Genomic DNA, 23,158 nt, shown 5'->3' with positions numbered 1-23,158 from the left:
GATGGAATGTCCATTGAAAATCTTATATATATATATATATATATATATATATGAATTTTTCTTTGGCAAAAGTAAGGTATTTCAAAATATTTGTTTTTTTGGGCCATTATATAAGTATTGAGACGTGAATTGAATTAGCATCACCAACGAAAAAAGAATAACAAAATTGTAGAAATATAAAGCTATGTAGAAATAGAATTTATATATTTGGCTTTTTAAGTTTAGGTTATTTGAACGCACTATAAACCAATTTTTCGTGAATTTAAATCAATTGATAGAAACAATGTATTGTAATATACAGGTCAGAACCTAAACATCCCACTTATATAGGATTGGAGGTCGAACCTAAACACCTCAGTTATTCACTTTTAAGAAGTAAATTTATAGCTATTAAATAACTTTTAAAAAAACATTGATGACACTCCACAAACATACATTCGTTCGAAATAAGCATGTTTAACTCACAAATTCAACATGCACAACTAAGTCCCCTTAACAAAAACAAGCTAGTTCAACAGACTAAAGTTTGAAATTTTACATTAATATTAATTTGGATTTTTTTCTTACCAAAATAATTTGGATTAATTTATATATATACACACACACAAAAAAAAAAAAAAGAGGGCATAGCCCAAAAAAGAAACAAAACTAAAAAGCTAATCAAATATTTCTAGGTATGCAAGTCCTGAATATATCATCAAAAATTAGTTTTTGGACCTCACTATAGGAGGAGACTCCAACACCAGCAAATTCAATCGAACCATATAAATGTTTAAGTTAGCTAGCGAATTAGCACTCCTATTTCCTTCACACCAAGTATGGTTGAGTTGAACATTCCAACTCATCTTCAACAACTTTCGAATCCGATGAAGTAAAATAGGAATATTCCCATTGAATTTGAAATTATAAGAAATCATGTCGATCAAAATCTTTGAATCACTTTCCACTACAAGATGATAGTAATGCTCCCTCCAAGCCATGTCCAAAACAAATATAGCTCCCCACGTCTCATCATGTACATCACAAGCTTCAATCTTCTTAGTGTAACTCTCGATCCATTTATCGTTTGAATCACGAAAAAGACCGCCACAACCAACAGTAACCCCGATATCCTTGCAAACACCATCACTGTTGAGCTTGATCCAACCTTCTCGAGGCCACTTCCAACCTATAATGTCTTTCAACTTTGGACCAATACGAAGATGCTCCAAGTTACCGTCTTCAATATCTTGGATGAATATCCAAATTAAAGTATAATTATAAATAAAATATCTCCTAAAAGATACAATAATAGAATAATTCCATTGTGATTGCTATATCCAAATATTGGTATGAGTGTGCTGTGACCACACTCCATCTTAAGTCTAAACACTTAACTTATCTTGTAATTCTGGCGCAAAACCAAAAGAGTGGTATTATTGGCTTCATCCCCCTTCTCTCCAAAGTTTCAATTCATTTTCTCAAATTTGAATTATGAGTTTGGCTTCTGTTGTTCACAATGGCATCCAAACTCCATTGAATCATAATGCCCTTATCAGGATCAGGGTTTCAAATTCCAAAACCTCTACACTCCACTTCCTTCACCGTCCTATCTCTTCCTTTTCCTCAGGTATTCTCCATCTCTCTCTCTCTCTCTCCTCCAAATTCATCTTCTTAATTACTTCTTTACCCCTATTCACTTTTTTTCCATGTCTGTGATAACAGTGGATCGTTCTCTCCGTCTTCCACTTGCATGTATCAAACAAATTCGTCAGCTTGATCGATTTCATTCTTCAGGTCACTCTATTCGTTTTCATTTATTTTTCAATTCTTACTGTTGTTTTATTATCAATAATTCTTGCTTTGATTACACTTCTTGAGGAATCAAAATTGATTCTAATTTTGCCTTCAGAATTGACTCTAACTTGAAGGTAGAAATTGGAGCTTTTGATTCTATAATTGATTTTTAGACTTAAAATTAGAGTGCGTTTATTTAGGATTTTTGGGAAGGAAAAAAAAAATAACTTTTGTCATTTTGAAGGTGTTTTTGTCTAGGATCTTTTAAAAAACTCTTTTATCAAAAAAAACATTTTTGACTCTAAAATGAAAAGTTATTAGGATTAGTTTTCCCAAAATCTATTTTTTTTTTTCAAAAACAAGGAGGTTGTTGCACTAGCACATGAAATAGTTAAAAATCATTTTTTTAAAAGGTGATTTTTTTTTGGATAATAAACAAACAGAAATGTCTTTAGATATTTTTTACAAATCTCTAAAAAATATATTTTACAAAATTTATTCAAAATCTATTCTTGGTGCTGCATAACCAAACACAACCTGTAAATTTTTTTATTTTTTTTATTTTTGATCCAAGGTCCACCTTTTATTCCTACAAATTACAAAACTACATGCTTTTAGTCCTCTCTTGTTTGGATAAAGAGTTTAATTAAGCGCTTATAGCATTCACGCTTATTATAAAGTGTTTATACAACAAAAGATAAAATGATAAAATAAAGTCAAGCTGTTTTCTTCATATAAGCTACAAAATCTTCGCAAAAGCTAGCCTGAAGAGCTTATGGAAATAAGCTAAAAACAACTTATGGACATGTCATAAGCTGAATCTATATGCTCTCCCAAACAGTCTCATAAATGCTTATGATAAGTAATAAAAAGTGGATGCAAGACTGAACAAAATTTGATATAATTATAAGGAATCAAAACATATTTAACCCGTGATTAGTTTAGCCCTTGATTTTATGAGTGGTGGTGCAGATGTGAAGAGAATTACTGCTCAACGAGATGATGAGATATCTTCTACTGAGGAGTCACAGAGTTCTGCTGTTAGAGCTGTAGCCTTATGGGTGGGTAAATCTCTGCTAACTATGCTTTTATTGCTTTTCTTTTACATTTTCTTTGCTTCCTCTGATTTCATTTACATTAATCTAGTTATGGTTTCTTACAGGTTTGCGCCGCAGTAGCATTTGGTGTTGGTGTGGGTTTTACAGAAGGTTATGAAAAGGCATCAGAATTCTTTGCTGGGTATGTAACATTTTTAAAATTTTCTAGAATGGGTGACCTCATAGTAAGTTCTCAGATTGCAGTTTTGATGTTGTTTGATTCATGTAGTAGATCCTCTCTAGTAGGAGGAAAAAAAAAACTTGCATTTCTGTTGAATGCAAAATATTTTAATTTCATTATCCAACTTTACACTACTAGAATAGAAAAATCAATGTTCTAGATGAGTCAAAGTCATCATCTGATGCAGAACTTATTTCTTAACCACCATCCATCACCAATCACATTCCACATCCCACCAATATTTTGTGAAGTTTCTTTAAGTTTTTTAATCATTTGGAGTATTTCAGATTCCTTAATTTCTGCTTTGATAAGCTACACCTCGTTTCTTTTTATCCTGCTTCTCCTGTGAATATGGCCTTAAATTAGTATATCACAGAGATTAATCAAACACCTAGAGTTTGTAGTTATAGCATATTTGGATGTTTATTTTTGAATTCATGACTAGTGACTTAGCGGTTTGGATATTTTGAAGTACTCTGGATGTTTACATATTTTTCACTTTTGCAAACTATGTACTCAATGGGATTATGATATTTTGACCTTGTTTATAGATACATATTGGAGCAAAGTCTCTCAGTGGATAATCTCTTTGTCTTTGTTCTAATATTCAAATACTTCAAAGTGCCAGTTTTGTATCAGGTGATGCATTATAAACCTTCTTGTCAAGAGTAAACTTTGAGCAGTTTAAACTTAATGTATTAACAAGTTATTATTGGTACTGCATTTTAGAATAGCATGAATGCAAATAATTGATCGGTTTGCTTCTACTTCTTTTTGAACTTACAGAATCGTGTACTTTCCTATGGTATTGCTGGTGCAGTTGTTTTTCGCCTGATAATAATACTTCTTGGAACAGCCACCATTCAGGTGTGTTTTCAAAATGGATATATTTCTCTTATTGTTTTTCATTTTTTTTTTTGTTGTATTTGTGGTAAAAGATTATTCTTTTTATTGACCATCCTGTCTTGATTAATACTGTGATTTTAGAGGTTTGAGGCAGTCAACCTTCTATTGGCCGCAATATTGCTCTTCTCATCATTTAAGGTGACCATTCTCATTATCCAATATTTAAGTACTTCATTCTTGCTTGGTATAATGCCTTCTACATCCCTACTTGTCAAGGAAACAATGATCCTTAAAGCTTAAGATATTAGGACATGGAAGCTTTTATATACTTAATATCCTCTTTCATGCTACTTAGGGCTTGAGGCATGAATAACAAATAAAGTTTAATTAAATTATGAAGGAATGAGAGTCACGAGGATCAAACTTTTGGCTATATGATATCAAGGACCAATCATCCTAAACCTTAAACTTTTAAGTTGAAGTATTCAAATCAAATGATTTTATCTCTTCAACAGTATCCTAGGAACTTCAAATTTTTTGTTGTGGTATTCACAATTCTATGGACTGGCTTTAATCAAAGTTTGTTTCTTGTTTTATGAATAGCTATTTGCTAGTGAAGAAGAAGAGTCAGACTTATCTGACAACTTTTTGGTGAAGACATGCCAGAAATTGATCCCTGTAACAAGTAATGTTCTCTAATCATATTTATTTCTTTCTCTTTTTGTTGTTGGAGATTTTCTGTTGATCACTTGAATGGTTTTTTATTTTGAAACTGAAACTGAATTCATAATTGATCACTCAAATATTTTTCACTTGAGATTTTCCGTTGATCAATTGAAACTGAATTATTCATTTTTGACACAAAATTATTTAACTAGATTAGAACATTGAAAAAAAGAATGAATTTTTTAATGACAATATCTTCTCAACTCAGTGGTTGTACCAAGGGGGTATGCAACCAATGAAAGAAGAATTCTGGATTAGAATAACTAGATATAAGCTGGAGTATTCTAATTACATTGGGTTGGTCCATTGTTCCTTTGTGGAATGCTGGATTAGAATAAATAGGTATACACGAAAATACCTACATGTATACATGTATACAACCATGCTGAATGAAAACCAGGGGATCATATATTGTTGGCTTATCATTCTACTAGGCATGTGCCGTGGTCGTTTTATTTGAGTATATATATCACTCTGCTGAGTAATATTGTCATCCAAAATCTTACTCTGAAAAAATTGTTGCAGCATATTATGATGGAAACAAGTTCATAACAAATCAGGATGGGATATGGATGGTAAGATATGTCTCAAACTGAAAATACTTCATTATTCTATTGATTTAAGCAACTGTTATCTTTTCTCACAAATGCATTGATGTTTTTGTTTGATTTGCATTTGTTGCTTTCTTGTCAATAAGTCAAAAGATTTTTTTAATGAATTAAATTAATTTCAGCTTGATTTCTAACAGGGATCAAACATTTTGGGCAGGCCACACCTTTGCTTCTTACCGTAGCCGTTATTGAACTCAGTGACATTGCATTTGCAGTAAGATTTTCGATTCCCTGATCCTTCCATTTAATGTGAAATTTTGTGGTATAAATCTTGACACGGTTTTCTTTTCTAATAGGTGGACTCGATACCTGCAGTTTTTGGTGTAACACGGGATCCATTTATGGTGTTTTCTTCTAATCTTTTTGCCATTCTGGGTAAGCTATCTTGCTTCTGTTCCCCTTATGATGTAATGCCTGTATATTTGAATTTAATTTTAGAATTTGAATTGTGCTCCTTAAAGTTTGATACCTGGAAAGCTTGCTAGTAAAACTTCATTTATAGGTTAGTTCATCCATTGATAAACATGTGCCAATAAACAACTTTATAACAAAATTTGTTGCAAAGAAGTTGTTCTTTTGTAACTTTATCTGTCTGATTCTCCATTAAGTCATTAACATGTGGAGCTGGAGGAACAAGAAGACTTCATTCTTTGTTATTATCTGAGATCAGATGTTTTTCTTCCTAACAATAGTCGATGCTTTTTCTTACAAATTCGTTTGTATTTGAAAAAGCAATGAATAATCAACTGTTATTTGTCAAATGTAGGTTTGAGGTCACTTTACATGATAATTTCTGAGGGTATGTCAGAATTGAAGTACTTACAGGTAATTGTTGATTTAGTCTGTTGATATACCATGATTGATGCATGATTTTCTGTTGTTTATGCATCTATTCTTTAAATGTATTACATTTGGGACTTGAAGTCTTGAAATTTGTTTCTAGTAACACTTCATCCTTGGTGTTTTTGGCTTCCTGCTTGTATAGAAATTTGCGACTTCATCCAAAATAGTGGTTGAAAATTAACTCACGTTGTTTTGGCCTGGAGCCGAATTATTGCATAAGCGTAGACTTTTTTTTTTGTGAACCGACTGTGAAATAAAAACTTTAGAAAGATAAATTGCTTATCTTGAAATTGGGGTTAGGCCTAACTCAACCCTTACCAAACCGGCTTGTAAGGTGGGGACTATCCGCCGCTTAGAAGCACATTTTCGAGCTATATCTCATCCAGCGAGGGACTTTGTAACAACTTATATTCCTTTGTCTAAGTAGGATCCCATTGCATTTGACTTCAATTTGATAATTTATTCTCAAAAGAGGATACACTATCATCATTTCAGCAAAAAAAGGTAGGGAAAGTACTCTTCTTGATAGGGTACTGCCTTGATTAAGATTCAGGTAATTTCTAAAGGAAACGGTATACCAATATCTATTATCTTGCAATGCGTAACTCACTTGCTTCATCAACGTTTATTCATAGACCTAACATAGCGAAACACCTTGATAAGACAATCCAATTCTAAGCTAGAGTAATATAACTCAAAATGGGATAAAGTTCTAAATAATAAGTAACAGTACTAAATCCAAAATCAAAATCCCCTATTTTGAAATTAAAAACCTAAATGTATGTGTTTCTTATCTAAATCACTTAGTTGACATTAAAATGTACTAGAGCGTGGACCGGTGCAATGCAAGGGTGAAACACTTTTCCATGACTGGGGTAAGCCATTAAAAATCTGTTCTCTCTCCAAGGAGATCCTCTAGAGCCCTGGGGTAACTAAGTAGCTCCAAATGAATGAAACTGTTTGCTTTAATTCTGAGTTGGCCTATGTTGGCGGCCCCAACATGCAATTAGTGCCTTGTCCAATAGTAACGGGGGTGCCTCTGCGCACTACCATTTCTTCGCATCGAAGGAATCTTCGATGTATACAATAAATACTATTTTTTATTTAATCAATGTATTTTCAGAAACCAATTTTTTTGGGTCCATTTGACGAGTCGGGATCCTCTCAATTTCTCGAAAGAAATGGAGGGTTTTATCAGTATATTTTTTGCGTGTAAAATATATTTCATGAACTTGTGACATAGTTACACTTTATACTCTCGAAACTATAGCAATAAAGCCCTCCAGTTTTTCAACAAATGAAGAGGATTCCCTATTCACCTCCGACTTACATCAATTGCGAATTTCAAATTTATAGTTGATATTTGCTCAATAACGCATGGTCAAAGGTTTTGGTTCAAAAGTTATCTTGAATTATGACTATATGGATAAATCTGTGCTTGGTTTGTAACATCTGTGTCATTTATATATCCATTTTGTATTTTATTATGAATTTTATCATAAGGCCCTCCTAATAATTTCATTTTATTTAATGATAAATAACAACATGTTGCAACTTCTGTTTTCTTTTTCCTTTATATATACCATGACTTATAGTAGTAACGTCTCTTGTATTTTTTGAAATACAATTTCTTCGCATATATTTTTGCTGAGAAATTCATTTTGTACTTGTTTTGTGTAATACATACTGAAAATCCATTGATATGATATATTACAAATATTACAACGCTTCTGTTTATTTATGCTTCCATCCTTACCATTAATATACATATTTTGTTCTTGTTAGCCGTCCATTGCTGTTGTACTGGGATTTATTGGGTGTAAGATGATCTTGGACTATTTTGGTGAGTATGCAACCACTCGTTCAGTTACCAAATTTTAATATAATCCTCTGTACTTGAACTTCTCACATATTCTCGTTTGTACAGGATTCCATGTCTCAACGGAGGCATCTCTTGGTTTTGTAGCCTCTAGTCTTTCCATTGGAGTGATATTAAGTCTGGCTAACAAATCTGACTAGCTCATAGACCAACTCAGAATGAGTTGAGCTCTGCATGATTGCTTCTATTTTACCAAGAAATCCAATTCTACCCACACCCCAAATGAAAAATATCCATTTATTATTCCTTTATCATCTTGTATACTCGGTAAGAGATATTTATTTTATATGTTGGTTATATTAGCCAAATAGCCAACTGAGGAACCCTTTGTAGACTGTGCTATGGCTCTAGTTGATGTTCAAAGTTAAAGCATAACAATAGCAAATGTCAATCAAAACATTTTTTTTGGCAAAAACTAGCATTGTTTACTCGTGTCGAAGAAACACGGGTCTGGAAACAATCACAAACATGTGTGTCCCTCCATATCATGAGATGGTATTTTACAATCACACAACAAATTAGTTATGGAGTACAATGAATTCTTTACGCTAGGTTTGTTTCTTCTATCTCTTTTTCTTACAAAATTTAAACTATTAATATTTTTCTAAAAAATGGATTAGTTTACATATTTTTTGTAACAAATAAGTAAGTAATGAATACTATAAAGAACTAGCGTTAGAACGTAAAAAAAAGGAACTAGTGTTAGACAAGTACTCAGTGGCAATATGTTTGCTATTTTGTTTGTTATTTTAATTGTTCCAACACGTGTAAATTATAAAAAAAAATATTTTTTATGAAATTTGATTTTAATTAAACTTAGTTAGATTTTGATTAAAATTATATGCATAAATGTTTTGTGATGTTTAAACTCTTATCATTTTCAATCACATCAACAATATATCATTATTATAGGAAAATTTGTCGTATACTTCGGATAATGAAAAATCTAACCCAAATTCACTCTTTCCCTTATATTATATATATTGTTATAGACAATTATTCATATAATAGTGAGGTGGTTACTATTTTAATGGTATTTAACTATTTGTTTAATTAATAATAGTAATATTATAAAAAGAATAAAATAATAAATAAAATATTTTAAATGTAGAATAAATGTCAGCCCAATTTCATGTATTTTCTTTATATATGGTGTAAAATAAACATATTCCAAAAAAAAAAAAACTATAAAGAGTATGTTTAGAAAATATTATAGAACTTTCTAGAACTGCAATACACGCATATGCAAAGTTTCAGGCATGTACATTGCCTACCAATCTTAAAAAACTACCAAATAAAGTTTCAGGCATTGCCTATCAAATGCCTAACAATATTAATTAAAAAAACTACCAAATATCATGGACTATTGACTGCATTTCTTAATAATTTTGTTTTATGGACCTATAATTTCTTAAAGAGTAAATGGTCACTTTGATCCTGATTCTGCACTTCAGTGGCATAAAAGTCTCTAACTCATGATTAAATACAAAGTAGTCCTTAAATATGCACTTCTGTTATCACTTTAGTCCGTGACGTTAAATAATTCTATTAATTGATGATGTGGCAAAAGTTTTATGCTAACAAGGAGTATGAGATGTCACTTTGATCCCTGAACCGAAAATTAATATCTTTGAAAATCAATATCCCAAACTTGTCGAAACGAAATGTTGCTCTTCGTTTTGTGTAGAAATCTAATTTTCCAACTTAAAATTAGATTCATTTGGAAAGAGATGAATTGCGCTGACTTGAACATAGACACATTTGAGTCCAGGAACATAATCAATGGCTACTGTGTGAAAATTGTTGATTAAAACATAAACAGTTGTTCCCACTTTAACTTCAAAGTTTCTAGTATCTTCTTAGGTAAAAAACCGTCATTGCTGACAACACGAAACGAAATGCTGTGCTGATCAGTCACCACCTCTATAAAACTAAAGGCTCGAATCAATTCATACCATTAAAAATACTTACTACTATATCAAATGGCTACTGTGTAAGAATGAAAACTCTTCAAATTTTCAATTTTCTCCTTTTTTGTTTTAACACCAATTTTCTTTGACATTTTGATCCTTTCTTTGTAATTAACAGCGGCGTGAAACAAGTTCTTCCTCCTCCGTTAACATCAACTTCTGAACCACCACCTCTTTTTGATGGAACCACTAGGTTTGCTTTTCTTTCTCCTATTCCGCAAATTCAACTTCTTTGCTTCCAATTTCACATGCTCATTTTTTTCTTCTTCTTTAGGTTGTACGTAAGTTACACCTGCCCTTATGCACAACGTACGTGGATCACTAGAAACTACAAGGTAATTCTTTCTCTCTTCTGTCATATGTGATTAAATTGATTGTTTATACTAAAATTCTGATTTTTGTAGTATTACTTGTGTTTGTTTGTTTATTTAAAGTGTCTATTTCTTATGAATTTATTATTTAAGTCTTTGCTGCTGTTTTTTAATTGTTTTTGTTGAAATTGAACTACAGGGGCTACAAGACAAGATCGAATTGGTTCCTATTGACCTTCAAAATAGGCCTGCTTGGTATAAGGAAAAAGTATATCCTGAAAATAAGGTTTGTAAATAGTAGTAATTGAGCATATGAAATTGGATGTTAGGTTCAAACGGTGGTGACTTAACTGACCTAATTTTTCCCTACCTCAATACTAATAGGTGCCATCTTTGGAGCACAATGGAAAGGTATTGGGAGAAAGTCTTGATTTGATCAAATATATTGATGCTAACTTTGATGGAACATCTCTCTTTCCCAATGTAAGCAACATTTGCACATTACACTCTCTTTTTGTCCATCATCATGGCCTCTAATCTCTTTTAGTAGTGTTAAGAATCCCACGTTGGATTAGATGAGTTTATAAGAGGGGACAATCCTCACTTTACAAGCCGGTTCTGTACATTTTAGTTAGGCTCATCCTGAAATGTAAGATGGTATCAGAATCAGGTTCAAGATCCATCAGACCTTCAAGTATTCGGTCTTCTGTTATTGGGTCATGCTCCAGATGTTTGTTAAGATCAAATGGGCCATCAACTAGTGTGAGTGTGTGTGTTAAGAATCTCACATTTGATTAGTTAAGCCCTAAAAATGAGTTTCTAAGAGGGGGAAGTTCCCACCTTACAAGCAATGAACTATTGATGTTAAGCAAGGTTTTAAACCGTAGTCGTGTTGTGATTATCGATATTGTGAGGTCAATTAAGGCTGATTAAACCACAGTCAATTGTGATCGCGTTGCAGTTGCAACCACAAAAACCTTGGCCTTTATGTGGTGCCTAGCTCATGGTTGAAACTTGAAACCTTTTTTGTATAAATTTTTTGTAGGATCCTGCCAAGAAAGAGTTTGCTGAGCAGTTGTTATCCCATGTTGATACCTTCACCAAGGAACTGTTTGGTTCACTAAAAGGGGATGTTGTGCAACAAACCAGTAAGATGATTAAGCTTATAAATGGATGAAACTTTTTTTTTCTTCTTTCAAATGTAAAATAGACCTTTAAATTGGTTATTCTGAATCAGGTCCTACTTTTGAATTTTTGGAGAATGCTCTTGGTAAATTTGACGATGGGCCATTCTTGCTTGGTCAATTGAGCTTGGTGAGTTTAAATCAAGTCGATAGATAGTCTTGGCATTTTTCACTTTCCTTTTAAATTTAATGTCTTTTAGTTAGATTGCTATAGTGTTCTCCATGATGCATCTTTATCTTTCCCTTCGTATAATTAGTAAATGCTCTGGTTGATCAGGTTGATATTGCCTATATTCCGTTTGTTGAAAGATTCCATGTTGTCCTTGCTGAGGTGTTCAAACATGACATAACAGAAGGAAGGCCTAAACTTGCAACATGGATTGAGGTACACTCATTAGAAGAACCAATTGTGTAGAATTCCTTACCATGATTGTGAGAAGTGTACTAGTTTGTTTTCATATGAATGCATTTACAATAATCTTCAATCTAAACTAGAAGAAAACACCTCCATTAGCTTAACAAGTGTTGAAAGTTAAAATAATAATGCATTTGAAAAGAAGCAGAACTACCAACTCTTCAGACAAAAGAGAGATTCATTTGTGAATGAACATGTCATTTTTGTAGGAGCTGAACAAGATTGATGCTTATACACAGACAAGAGTGGATCCTCAAGAAATAGTTGATCTTTTCAAGAATCGTTTTCTGGTAATATATATTTGTTGTTACGATCTCTCAGTGTTGATTTTGAAGAACTGTGATTGGATTTTGAATTTCTCTTTGCTACTTTGTTGAAACTTGTGCATTTCTATTGTGCAGCCTAAGCAGTGAAAGTTGGATTGCAGCAGTCTTCCTCTGAGATATTCCAATAAAGCATCGTTTGTATTAGTAGGATCAGGATGCGTCATCAGTCAAATATTGATATGTTATATATAGATTGATGTCATGGTTATGTTGTTCCATTTTCTTGTTTGTTTGTTTGGTGTTGTAATAATGTTTATGTAGTACCTTGTGATCACTGATCTGATGGTATTATCCTACTTGAATATGTTGATAATAATAGTTAATAAAATTTGATACTTGTCTGCAATGAGTTATTGTTGTGTTAAAATCGTACATGTGCAATGTTTCTACAACACCGGTCCGAATATGGGCCGTGTAAAGCAAAACATTTTAATTAGCCGATATTGATTAACCAACCTAAGCAAAGCAAAATTTTAAGTCTTGTTTGTAATTGTATGTCTGCAAAAAGGCAAATTGTTTGATCAGTTCGAATTCAGCTAAACCTGTTCTACGCTGACAAATTGAATGGATTGAGCCTCCTGATGGATTTTGAGTGCAATGGTAGTGGCTCTTTTGATCAAAATGATTGAAGAACATGCCTTGGCATGTAGCTGCAAAATGATATTGCAGAATTCATGCTGGCTGAGACTATTTGGTTCAACTCACAACTGTTATTTCTTGAGTGAAAAGTCATTTGCTTAACTAAAAACTTAGTTTGACAATAAGGTAGTTTTTAAACTGAGTGCACTGTTACCTTGATCGAAAAAGTTAGACATGATTTATCCAAATTGAAATTGAATACGGATAGAAAGAAATCTATCTATAAATATGAAAAAGCAATGTCACTATTTCTATCTTGATAATGTGGGCCAGCTAACTCCCCACAGTCTCCAATCCTCGTCTTTAAGGCTTTTTGCCACAAGTGGAACACTTTAGTTTCAAAGTTTCTGACTATTTTCCAAAACAACGACATCTATAAATATTTCGCTTGAATCTCGACTACATTCTGATTCATATTACTCCTTAGCTTCTAACCATTAGACAAAAATCATCAAATCAAAATGGCCACTATGTATGAATCAAAAACTCTCATTTTCTTTATCTTTGTCTAATAACTAACGCTCTTCTTCTGTCTTTGTAATTAACAGCGGCGTGCAACAAGTTCTTCCTCCTCCGTTAACTTCAACTTCAGAACAACCTCCTCTTTTTGATGGAACCACCAGGTTGGTTGGCTTCTTTCTCCTACTCCTAATTTCATCTTATTTTATGTTATAGCATCAACTAGTAACCAAAGATTAAAGAAAATACAAATCATAAACAATGAAACTGAACACGATCGTTCAGCCAATTATGTTGATCTTTACAACTATAGAGCAACTATAGTTACGTATATTGTTTGAGTGAATTAGAGTTAAGTGTATTGCAAGACATATAAGGTTTCAGATTACAACAGTACTCTGAGCTGTATGACCATCAATCACCCCCGCACCGCACCCTAGATTTGTAACGCTGCGCTAGCTCATATCCCCACCCCTTTCCCCTTTTTGTGTCTAAATATGAGTAATACTTAACATATTATATATGATTTTGCTTTGAATTTGGCATGCACATGTTTTCTTATATTTTTTATTTATTAATTTATTTTTTAGGTTGTACACAAGTTATAGTTGCCCTTATGCTCAACGTGTATGGATCACGAGAAATTACAAGGTTCTTTCTTCATCTTCTGTTTTATTTATTTCAATATTCCATAGATAATCTATTTCATTGATTTATTTGATTGCACAAAATGTATATTTCTTTAGATTTTAGGCAAAATTTCATTAACTTAATTTCAGATAACCATTTCATCATTTATCTATTTTTATGTCATTTTTGTCCTTTTGGTTCGTTTACATATGGATTTTCAAGGATCAAATCTAAAATTCATATGAAAACATGAGTGAAGGACTATAGATCTGAACAATAAGAACTCATATTAAAATAAAATCATAGATTCAATTGAATCTTAAAAATTCATATGCAAATTGATCAAAAGAACGAAAATGACTTGAAAATAATATATAGGACGGAATCTTTATCTGAAATTAAGTCAAGGGACAACAAATGTAGCTTTGCCTTGATTATATTATATTTAGTCGTTGTCAGCACTGTTTTTTAATTCTGTTTGTCGAAATTGAACTACAGGGGTTACAAGACAAGATCGAATTGGTTCCTATCGACCTTTCAAACAAGCCTGCTTGGTACAAGGAAAAAGTATATCCTGAAGGCAAGGTTTGTACATTGTAATTTTGTAATTGAGGATATTAAATTGGATACTAAGTTGCAATTGTGGTGATTTAAATTGACTGAGCTAATATCTTTATCTTCCTGATACTAATAGGTTCCATCTTTGGAGCACAATGGTAGGGTATTGGGAGAAAGTCTTGATTTGATCAAATATGTAGATGCTAACTTTGAAGGAACGCCTTTGTTTCCCAATGTAAGTAATTAGAATTAGAATTGCACATTAAATTCACTTTTTGTCCATCATAATGGCCTGTCATCTCTTTTTCGTACTTAGAATGAACTAATGATGTTAACCAAGGTTTTAACACCACGATCAATTGTGATCATGCTGCGGCTGCTAAAACACCAGATATCTTGGCTGTTTACTTTGTAACATTTTCAATTTTTACTTTGTATATCATGGCTTGGATAACATTTAGTTATGTATTTTTGTTTTTACTCGTGTCAAAAAAACACCAAATGTAAATGGACCCTTAACCTTCATATTGTGTGCCTCAGCTCACAAATGAAACCTTTTTTTATATGATAAAATTGATATTTAGTATAAAACTTTGTAGGATCATCCTGCCAAGAAAGAGTTTGGTGAGCAGTTGTTATCCCATGTTGATACATTCACCCAGGACACTGTCAAGTCAGTAAAGGGGGATACCGTGAAACAAACCGGTAAGATTATTTAAGTTTATAAATGAAGGAAAGTGTGTTATCTTTTTTTAAAAAAATATAAACACTTTTAAAATGGTTATTTTGAATCAGGTCCGGCCTCTGATTTCTTGGAGAATGCTCTTGGTAAATTTGATGATGGGCCATTCTTTCTTGGTCAATTCAGTCTGGTGAGTTTAAATCAAATCAATGATCTTGGAAAGTTTTTCTTTTTCCTTTGAAATTTGCTGCCTTTCAGGTAGGTTGCTATAATGTTCTCATGATGCATCTGACATAGTTTGTAAATGCTCGTGGTGATCAGGTGGATATTGCCTACATTCCGTTTGTTGAAAGATTTCATATTGTCCTTGCTGAGGTGTTCAAGCATGACATCACAGAAGGAAGGCCTAAACTTGAAACATGGATTGAGGTATACAAGAATCAGTTGTGTTAAATTTCTTATGTCCAAGAGGTGTCGTCTCTTGGTAAGACCTTGATTTCGTAACCTCAAGGGACATGATTCAGTTCCCACCTTGGACAGTTATAAAATGACTATTAGGATGTATCATTAGTTTGCTTTCATTTGTATGTATTCACCTTAAAATTTATCCATTAGCTAAACAAGCATGGGCAGATAATGATGCATTTGAAAAGAAGCAGAACTAACTAAACTAACTACTAACTCTGCAGACATATTAGAGATTCATTTTTTGATAATGAAAATGTTTTTTTTGTAGGAGCTGAACAAGATTGATGCTTATACACAGACAAGAGTGGATCCTCAAATAATTGTTGATAAATTCAAGGAACGTCATATGGTATTAAATTCGTTTTTATGAATCTCTTTATCACTATTGATTTTGAATTGTGATTTTATTCTGACTGTTCTCTCTGCCACTTCGTTGAAACTTGTACATTTCTATTGTGCAGCCTCAACAGTGAAAGCTGAACTGCAGCAGACTTCCTCTGAGATATTCCAATAAAGCATCGTTTGGTTTAGTAGGATGCATATTCAGTCAAATATTGGTGTGTTATAGGTTGATGTCATTGTTATGTTTCACTTTCTTGTTTGTTTGGTGCTGTACTAATGTTGCTGTACCAGCTTGTGATCACCGATCAAAATACGGTATTATCCTACTTGTAACTGTATGTATAGTATGTTAATATTTAATAAAATTTTGAAACTTGTGTCATCAATGGTTTATTATTGTCTTCATGGAAGAATTGCAGCTTAAAAATGAAAATATTTGATATGTTGGTCATTGGTCCACAAAATATTAAATTAATTTGCTGATGAGCTACTGGGATCTTCATGTGTTCCCCACGCGTTACACTGCAGCAAGGGCAGACGCACCCCTACTTAAACAGAGAAGAAAAAAAAGTGTTAACCCTTTTGCATTTCTCCAATTTGGACGGCCCCGATCTTGTTCTAGTTACACATCCCCTCACCATAGACAACTATGGTTTGTGGCCCCCGCGTCATGGTTATGACTCTCATTGGCCGCAACAAACTAGACAATAAAATTTGAAGGCTTTGCGGATAAAAATGAATATGAAAGTATCACATGGATAGTATAAGGATGCACATGAATATGTTTGAATACTACGTAAAACAATACAAATGACAAAAGTTTTGAAATTAAAGGCATTAAGGGAATTATTGTGTGTTTTTGGGAGACTTTGATTTTGTTGTGAAAGTCAATGAAGCAGCAACCAATAGGGGCTCATTCATCAACAAAAGCAAAGCACATGCATCAAGCTTCTTTAACCTCTGAATTGTTATGGCTAAAAAACTATTGAAGAACTTTGAAATCAAATCGCCAGCAATGGTATTCTGTGACAGCATTTCAACTATCTACTTAGCCTCTAACCCAACTTCTCATGCATTATCAAAACATATAGACATTGATTGTCATTTCATTAGAGAACATGTGGACTCTAGATTAATCAAGTTAAATCATGTTTCATCAAGGCACCAGCTAGCTTATCCTTATCCTATTTTACTCTCCTTGAACTACCCCATTCCTCAGCTAGTTGGTTAAGTTTGATTGTTGTATGTATTAAAGGTGGCTACTTTTCAGTTTCTTCGGTTAAAATCGGTTTGACTAAAGATATAATTACGTTGAGTTAGTCAGTTTATTATTTCAAAGGAATGACCATATATAAGTCTTTTTTTCCTCATCCACCTTGTTTAAATTTTTTTATTCCAATAGACACCCCAAGGTATCTGCACAACTTAGGCCATTTGGGTCCGCTATGAGACTAATTCTCGAATCGGCAGTGAAACGTCTGTTTTGTATAAAGACTGTGTTATTACCTATCAACGAATGACTCCATAAATCAAACTGTAGTTCTTTTCATGAAGAAAAGTCATATTGTCAATTCTTCCATTACACAATGTTGGTATATATAAGATTGTTAGTATGACATTTCATTATTCATTGTATTGAAAATTCTTCAAAGTATGAATACTATTCAATAATTTCTTTCTCCTTCACCATAGAAGTGTCCTATCTTCAATTATGTCGTTCACACTTTAATTTCAAAATTTCTAGACTAGCATACATACATGCATACATGACTATTATTATTGACCCAAAACAACCACCGTCATCGCTGACAACATGACGTACGGTGCTAATCAATGACATCCATCTATAAATACAAAGCTAATTCGTTTGAATGATTTGCATTTGGATTCATATTGGAGTACTATTTTCTAACCATTACAACACAATCAAATTAATGGCTACTATGTATGAATGAAAAACTCTTTATTTACTTAATCATTTTCTGTTACATTTTTTGTTAAAACGCTGAAGAATACTTTTCTTTTTCTCTAACACTCTTCTCAATTTGCAACTGATTAATCAGAGGCATGCAACAAGTTCGTCCTCCGACATTAACTTCAACTTCAGAACAACCACCTCTTTTTGATGGAACCACTAGGTTGGTTCCTTCTCCTACTCCTACCTTCGTCATCTTGTTTTCTTTTTTTTATTCGAATTTCCATGTTCTTATTCTATGTATATTTTTTAGGTTGTATACCAGTTATAGTTGCCCCTTTGCACAACGTGTATGGATCACTAGGAACTACAAGGTTGTTACTTCCTTCTTTATTTATTTATTTATTTCACTATATTCCAAAGCTAATCCATTTCAGATTTTTTATTTGAGTCCTATATTTAGTGTCTATTTCTTATGATTTTATTATTATTACAGGGGCTACAAGACCAAATCCAACTGGTTCCTTTTGACCTTCAAAATAGACCTACTTGGTACAAAGAAAAAGTATACCCTGAAAATAAGGTTTGTGATTTTGTTATTATAACATAGTTATGAATTATAGATATTAAATTGGATGCTAGGTTGAAATGGTGACTTGACTTGAATCAACTGAGCTAATATTTCACTTCCTTATATTATAGGTGCCATCTTTGGGGCACAATGGAAAGGTATTGGGAGAAAGTCTTGATTTGATCAAATATGTTGATGCCAATTTTGAAGGAACGCCTTTGTTTCCCAATGTAAGTAACAATTGCACATTACATTCTCTTTTTGTCCATCATCATGGCCTCTCATATCTTTTTAGGGTATGTTTAGATTGACTTATATGAGTTTATCTATTTATATAAGCCCATGTGAGAGTGTTTGTTAGAGCTTATGACTTGTTTATAAGTTGTTTTCAACTTATTTTCATAAGCTCTTCATGATAGCTTATGAAAACAATGTATAGGTGATATTAAAAAAGTTTGACTTTATTTATCTTTTGTTATGAAATTGCTTATACATAAACATTTATGTTATAAGCGTTTGATTGAACTATTTATCCAAACATAACCTTGATAGTAAGAATAAACTAATGATGTTTGACTAAGTTTTAAATCACAGTCATATTGTGATCCTTGATATTACGAGGTCAATTAAGGCTAATGAGACTACAGTATATTGTGATGGTGTTGTGGCAGCAGAAACACATCAGAAACCTTAACCTCGCCTTCATTTTGTGCCCCTGCTCATGCTTGAAACTTCGTTTTTCAACAAAATTGACTTTTAGTGTCAATTTTTTCTAGGATCCTGCCAAGAAAGAGCTCGGTGAGCAGTTGCTATCCCATGTTGATACATTCACCAGAGGCTTTTTCAATTCATTAAAAGAGGATACTGTGCATCAATCCGGTATGATGTTTATGCTTATAAACGGAGAAGAGTATCTCCTCTTTTTTTCAATTATAAAATAGACCTTAAAATTAGTTGTTTTGAATCAGGTCCTGCTATTGAATTCTTGGAGAATGCTCTTGGAAAATTTGATGATGGGCCATTCTTGCTTGGTCAATTCAGTTTGGTGGGTTTAAATCAAATCAATGATCGTGGAATTTTTTTCGTTTTCCTTTGAAATTTGCTGCCTTTCAGATAGATTGATGTATGTTCTTCATGATGCATCTGATAATATCAATGACTTAAGCTTTCCCTTCATATATTTTGTAAATGTGTCTGTTGATCAGGTGGATATTGCCTACATTCCTTTTGTTGAAAGATTCGATGTTGTCCTTGCTGAGGTGTTCAAGCACAACATCACCGAAGGAAAGCCTAAACTTGCAACATGGATTGAGGTACATTACAAGAACCACTTGTGTAGAATTTCTTACTTCGTTTATGAGAATTGCACTACTTTGCTTTCATCTGTATGTATTCATCAATGTCATACATAATCTTCAATTTATAAGTAATGACAGATAACAGATTGTTCCATTTAAACTTGGCCATCATCTCATGTATTTGAAAAGAAGCAAAACTACTCATTGTTCAGACATGTAAGAAAGAGATTCATTTGTGAATGAAAATGTTTCTTTTGTAGGAGTTGAACAAGATTGATGCTTATACTCAGACAAAAGTGGATCCTCAGGAAATAGTTGATCTTTTCAAGAAACGTTTTCAGGTCTTATAAAAATTCGTTATTAATCTTTCACTACTGATTTTGAAGAATTGTAGTTGGATTCTTAATTTTCTCTCTGCTACTCGGTTGAAACTTGTACATTTTTACTTTGCAGCCTCAACGGTGATAGTTGAATTGAAGCAGGCTTCCTATAAGATATTCAAATAAAGCATCGTTTGTATTTTGGGATGCATCTTAAGTCAATTAATATTGGTGTGTTAAATTATAGTGCTGATGTAATAGTTATATCCCATTTTCCAGTTTGTTTGTTGTAATAATGTTTATGTTGTGATCCCTAACCAAATGGTATTACCCTTGAACTATATGTATATGAATGATACTGCCTAGAAGATGAGGAAATACCTCTTATCTAGTGCCTTTTGAACTAAATCAACTAAGAAGAAAATCCATCTAGTATCCAAAAAATACATTTTATGACTATTTTATATACTTTAATCAAGTGATTTTTTTTTTTTTTGTTACAACTTTAATAAGTTGTTGTGAATTCGGACTCAAATCTCACACCAATAGAAATTATGATGTGTGGAGCAAAGGAAAGTAGTAACCAATATCAAAGTAAACACAAGCAATAACAACAATAACAGCACCTAGATCTAATCTAGGAATCAAAGTGAAAAGCACAAAACCACAAGCAAAAGATAAAGGGAGAAGAGAAACAAAACACACCAAGAAATGTTCATCCAGTTCTGTCCAACTTGACCTACTTTGGGGGAGAGATTGATCTCTCCAATCCACTATCAATGAGTTCTTTCAAAGAGATACAAATGGGTTACAAGAAATTATCTTCAACAAGCTCACAATGAACAACCCTAATTTCTACCCATTTTCCCAATCTCACCAATGAACAAGACACTCAATGATTTTCACTCACCCAAGGTGTTTACAATGTTTCCCAACCTAAGAGAACTCTAATCAAAGACCCTCAACCCTAAAGTTACCTCCTTTGATTTCCCAAGTTTTCCTCTCTTGAAGTTCTCTCACCCTCTCTCCTTCAAAAAATGAGATGAAACACTTAAATAGTACACAGTGACAGAAAAAATCGCGCCGCGCCTGTGAAAACCGTGTCACGCCTTAAGCGTACGACCCAAGGTACGACAACCTATCCAGAAATCGTGTCACGCCTCTACAAATCGCGCCACGATTTTCCTTCAACAGGAACCATACGTTCTGCCAACAAAATCGTGTCACGCCACTCATAATCGTGTCATGATTATGAGTTTTCTCAGAATCTCAAATTGAAGGCATAAACTGTTGGAACAAAATGTGTTTAACAATGAACCTTAGAAAGTTTTGATGATAACAAGGTATTAAAAATTGTAAATTGGACTAGCTAATATTTGTTCAAGTGTACAGGACCACAGTTAAAAAGGTTACATCATTGATTGGTTCTGAATGAGCAAATAAAGAGCAAAAGAAAATGAAGCTTAGATGATTCTGAAGGCAAAGCGCTCCTGAAGTCAAGCTGCTCCTGAAGAAATAACGCTCCTGAAGTAAAGCTGCTCCTGAAGAATAGTGCTTCTGAAGACAAGAGGTCCAGAAGCCACATCATCAGAAGCTGAAGAAGCTGCACCATCAGAAGCTGCAGAAGTTGCTTCATCAGAAGCTGCATCATCAGAAGCTGCCTCATCAGAAGTCATTTCACCAGAAGCTGAAGATCAACTGGATTTGCAAAACATTCAAAGATTGAAGAATCTACATTGCAAAAGCTGTCTATTGGTTTCGAAAACACAGCAGAAAATCAGTGGAACATTGCAACGGTCATTTCAAAGGTGTTTGAAGGCATGTGCTTGCAATTTGGACGAAAGCGTTGACATTGTACTTTGTACGAATTGTACAACCACGTTCTCCACTACTCTGTTTTGTGTCCACGCTACAAGACAAGAAAACAGCTCCAGAATACGGTCTCGCCTGCATATATGTTCCTTTGGATAAGGAATGGATTTCAAATTGGTTCTTCATAGGACAACAACCAAATCAGGCAAAAGATCATTGGTGAAAGATCAAGCTTCAACAACGACTCTTTGGTGTGCTGGCAATTTCACAACGTCTCTTTCACACCTCTATATAAAGGAGTGAAGACCTAGAGATTTGGTAATGCAAGAACGCTGAACGAAAGACTCATAACATTTTTACAAGTGCCAAACCTCTACTGAAATTGTTCTGCATTCACTTAGAATTTCTGTGTCTCAAAGTCATATCTTAGAAATTCTTAAGTCCATTGAGTCTGTATCTGATTTGTATTGTGAGCACCTCTGATTGTATATCAAGTGTTCAACCTTAAACAATTTTCTGTGTAATTTTGTTTAGTTAGGAAGTCTCTTGCAGTTGTGCTTGAGCAGGAAGTCTCTTGATTGTGTTCTTGAGCAAAGGAAGTCTCTAGCTTGTGTGCTTGAGCAAAGGAAGTCTCTTGCTTGTGTGCTTGAGCATTTGTAATCAGATATTACTCATAGTGAAATCTCCTTGGAAGTGCAAGGGGGACTGGACTACTTCCGGATTGTGGAAGGAACCAGTATAATTGCTTTGTGTCGTTCTTCTTCTCTCTCTCTGTTTTATTCCGCTGCATTTAGATTCTGATCATCACTTCAGAAGCTGTCTCACTTAGCCTCTGATCAGTGTGTTCAGTTTTTAGGAGAAATTGAAGAATTTTTCAAAACACAATTCAACCCCCCTTCTTGTGTTTTTCTCACCTTCATAAACAACATATCAAGTGACTGAGCTTAAAATTTTATTAATATGCTGATTTGTCTCATAGAATCTGAGTTTATGTTTTGGTTGGACAAACAATCATTGATCAAGTTTACTCATCTGTGATCGAACGTTGAAATACAAGGATCCTCTTCTCATTGGAATCAAAGTGTAACGCCCTCCTTTTTATTTAATTATTTTAATTACTTTTAGAACATATTTATATATTTATATGATGTATATTAGGGATATATGATTTGTTGAGATTAGATGTCTTTTTATAATTTAGTTAATATATTTTGTTGAGTGATATTTTGTTATGTTATATGTTTGTATTTACTAGCATAATATATTTGTTAATTGTTATAGATATATATTTGTTATTTG

At 33.2% G+C, this 23,158-nt stretch overlaps 4 protein-coding genes across 7 annotated transcripts; all 4 read left to right on the top strand.

Annotated features, from left to right (window-relative positions):
* Positions 1-1,348: 1,348 nt before the first annotated feature.
* PDE149 (integral membrane TerC family protein) lies at positions 1,349-8,510 on the top strand. 2 transcript variants are annotated; one of them, XM_085726931.1, is made up of 15 exons: positions 1,349-1,609; positions 1,705-1,776; positions 2,749-2,837; positions 2,939-3,015; positions 3,606-3,693; positions 3,841-3,921; positions 4,042-4,098; positions 4,504-4,585; positions 5,152-5,201; positions 5,395-5,451; positions 5,534-5,612; positions 6,004-6,062; positions 7,866-7,923; positions 8,008-8,120; positions 8,152-8,374. In XM_085726931.1, the coding sequence occupies exons 1-14, from the start codon at positions 1,474-1,476 to the stop codon at positions 8,097-8,099; spliced, it is 1,077 nt and encodes a 358-aa protein (XP_085583057.1). In that variant the 5' UTR covers positions 1,349-1,473; the 3' UTR covers positions 8,100-8,120; positions 8,152-8,374. The 2 variants fall into 2 exon arrangements, with proteins under 2 accessions (XP_085583057.1, XP_085583049.1); XM_085726923.1 differs by having other exon boundaries at positions 8,008-8,510.
* A 1,103-nt stretch (positions 8,511-9,613) lies between these two features.
* LOC146956128 (glutathione S-transferase L3-like) lies at positions 9,614-12,511 on the top strand. Of its 2 annotated transcripts, XM_085726964.1 has the most exons (10): positions 9,614-9,952; positions 10,048-10,122; positions 10,204-10,264; positions 10,440-10,526; positions 10,625-10,723; positions 11,286-11,388; positions 11,478-11,554; positions 11,702-11,809; positions 12,049-12,129; positions 12,241-12,511. In XM_085726964.1, exons 1-10 carry the CDS (start codon positions 9,942-9,944, stop codon positions 12,250-12,252), a joined length of 714 nt encoding a protein of 237 aa, XP_085583090.1. In that variant the 5' UTR covers positions 9,614-9,941; the 3' UTR covers positions 12,253-12,511. The 2 variants fall into 2 exon arrangements, with proteins under 2 accessions (XP_085583090.1, XP_085583084.1); XM_085726958.1 differs by having other exon boundaries at positions 9,817-9,952; positions 10,048-10,264.
* Positions 12,512-13,130: 619 nt separating this feature from the next.
* On the top strand, positions 13,131-16,325 carry LOC146956127 (glutathione S-transferase L3-like). The gene is made up of 10 exons (XM_085726972.1): positions 13,131-13,276; positions 13,353-13,427; positions 13,854-13,914; positions 14,392-14,478; positions 14,588-14,686; positions 15,051-15,156; positions 15,247-15,323; positions 15,455-15,562; positions 15,870-15,950; positions 16,063-16,325. The coding sequence occupies exons 1-10, from the start codon at positions 13,266-13,268 to the stop codon at positions 16,072-16,074; spliced, it is 717 nt and encodes a 238-aa protein (XP_085583098.1). The 5' UTR covers positions 13,131-13,265; the 3' UTR covers positions 16,075-16,325.
* Positions 16,326-17,733: 1,408 nt separating this feature from the next.
* Positions 17,734-20,385, top strand: LOC146956126 (glutathione S-transferase L3-like). 2 transcript variants are annotated; one of them, XM_085726944.1, is made up of 10 exons: positions 17,736-17,888; positions 18,007-18,081; positions 18,172-18,232; positions 18,355-18,441; positions 18,561-18,659; positions 19,206-19,308; positions 19,398-19,474; positions 19,635-19,742; positions 19,988-20,068; positions 20,181-20,385. In XM_085726944.1, exons 1-10 carry the CDS (start codon positions 17,815-17,817, stop codon positions 20,190-20,192), a joined length of 777 nt encoding a protein of 258 aa, XP_085583070.1. In that variant the 5' UTR covers positions 17,736-17,814; the 3' UTR covers positions 20,193-20,385. The 2 variants fall into 2 exon arrangements, with proteins under 2 accessions (XP_085583063.1, XP_085583070.1); XM_085726937.1 differs by having other exon boundaries at positions 17,734-17,888; positions 18,007-18,232.
* Positions 20,386-23,158: the final 2,773 nt, after the last annotated feature.

This window comes from Medicago sativa, chromosome 1, assembly GCF_051527215.1.
Source record: "Medicago sativa cultivar Bolivia chromosome 1, Bolivia_mono, whole genome shotgun sequence".
NCBI lineage: Eukaryota > Viridiplantae > Streptophyta > Magnoliopsida > Fabales > Fabaceae > Medicago > Medicago sativa.
The sequence above is the reverse complement of the archived record's forward strand: the minus strand, read 5'-3'. Positions and strand labels throughout refer to the sequence as shown.

Excerpts from the sequence above, each read along its gene's own strand:
- LOC146956126 (XM_085726937.1), top strand. The coding sequence starts at position 17,815 with ATGATTTGCATTTGGATTCATATTGGAGTACTATTTTCTAACCATTAC. Across the intron at positions 18,442-18,560 it reads AAGTATACCCTGAAAATAAG|GTGCCATCTTTGGGGCACAA; the intron begins GTTTGTGATTTT and ends CTTATATTATAG. Across the intron at positions 19,309-19,397 it reads GGATACTGTGCATCAATCCG|GTCCTGCTATTGAATTCTTG; the intron begins GTATGATGTTTA and ends GTTTTGAATCAG.
- LOC146956128 (XM_085726958.1), top strand. Across the intron at positions 10,527-10,624 it reads AAGTATATCCTGAAAATAAG|GTGCCATCTTTGGAGCACAA; the intron begins GTTTGTAAATAG and ends CAATACTAATAG. Across the intron at positions 11,810-12,048 it reads AACTTGCAACATGGATTGAG|GAGCTGAACAAGATTGATGC; the intron begins GTACACTCATTA and ends TCATTTTTGTAG.
- LOC146956127 (XM_085726972.1), top strand. Across the intron at positions 15,157-15,246 it reads GGATACCGTGAAACAAACCG|GTCCGGCCTCTGATTTCTTG; the intron begins GTAAGATTATTT and ends ATTTTGAATCAG. Across the intron at positions 15,324-15,454 it reads TTCTTGGTCAATTCAGTCTG|GTGGATATTGCCTACATTCC; the intron begins GTGAGTTTAAAT and ends CGTGGTGATCAG.
- PDE149 (XM_085726923.1), top strand. The coding sequence starts at position 1,474 with ATGAGTTTGGCTTCTGTTGTTCACAATGGCATCCAAACTCCATTGAAT. Across the intron at positions 1,610-1,704 it reads TATCTCTTCCTTTTCCTCAG|TGGATCGTTCTCTCCGTCTT; the intron begins GTATTCTCCATC and ends CTGTGATAACAG. Across the intron at positions 5,202-5,394 it reads ATCAGGATGGGATATGGATG|GCCACACCTTTGCTTCTTAC; the intron begins GTAAGATATGTC and ends CATTTTGGGCAG.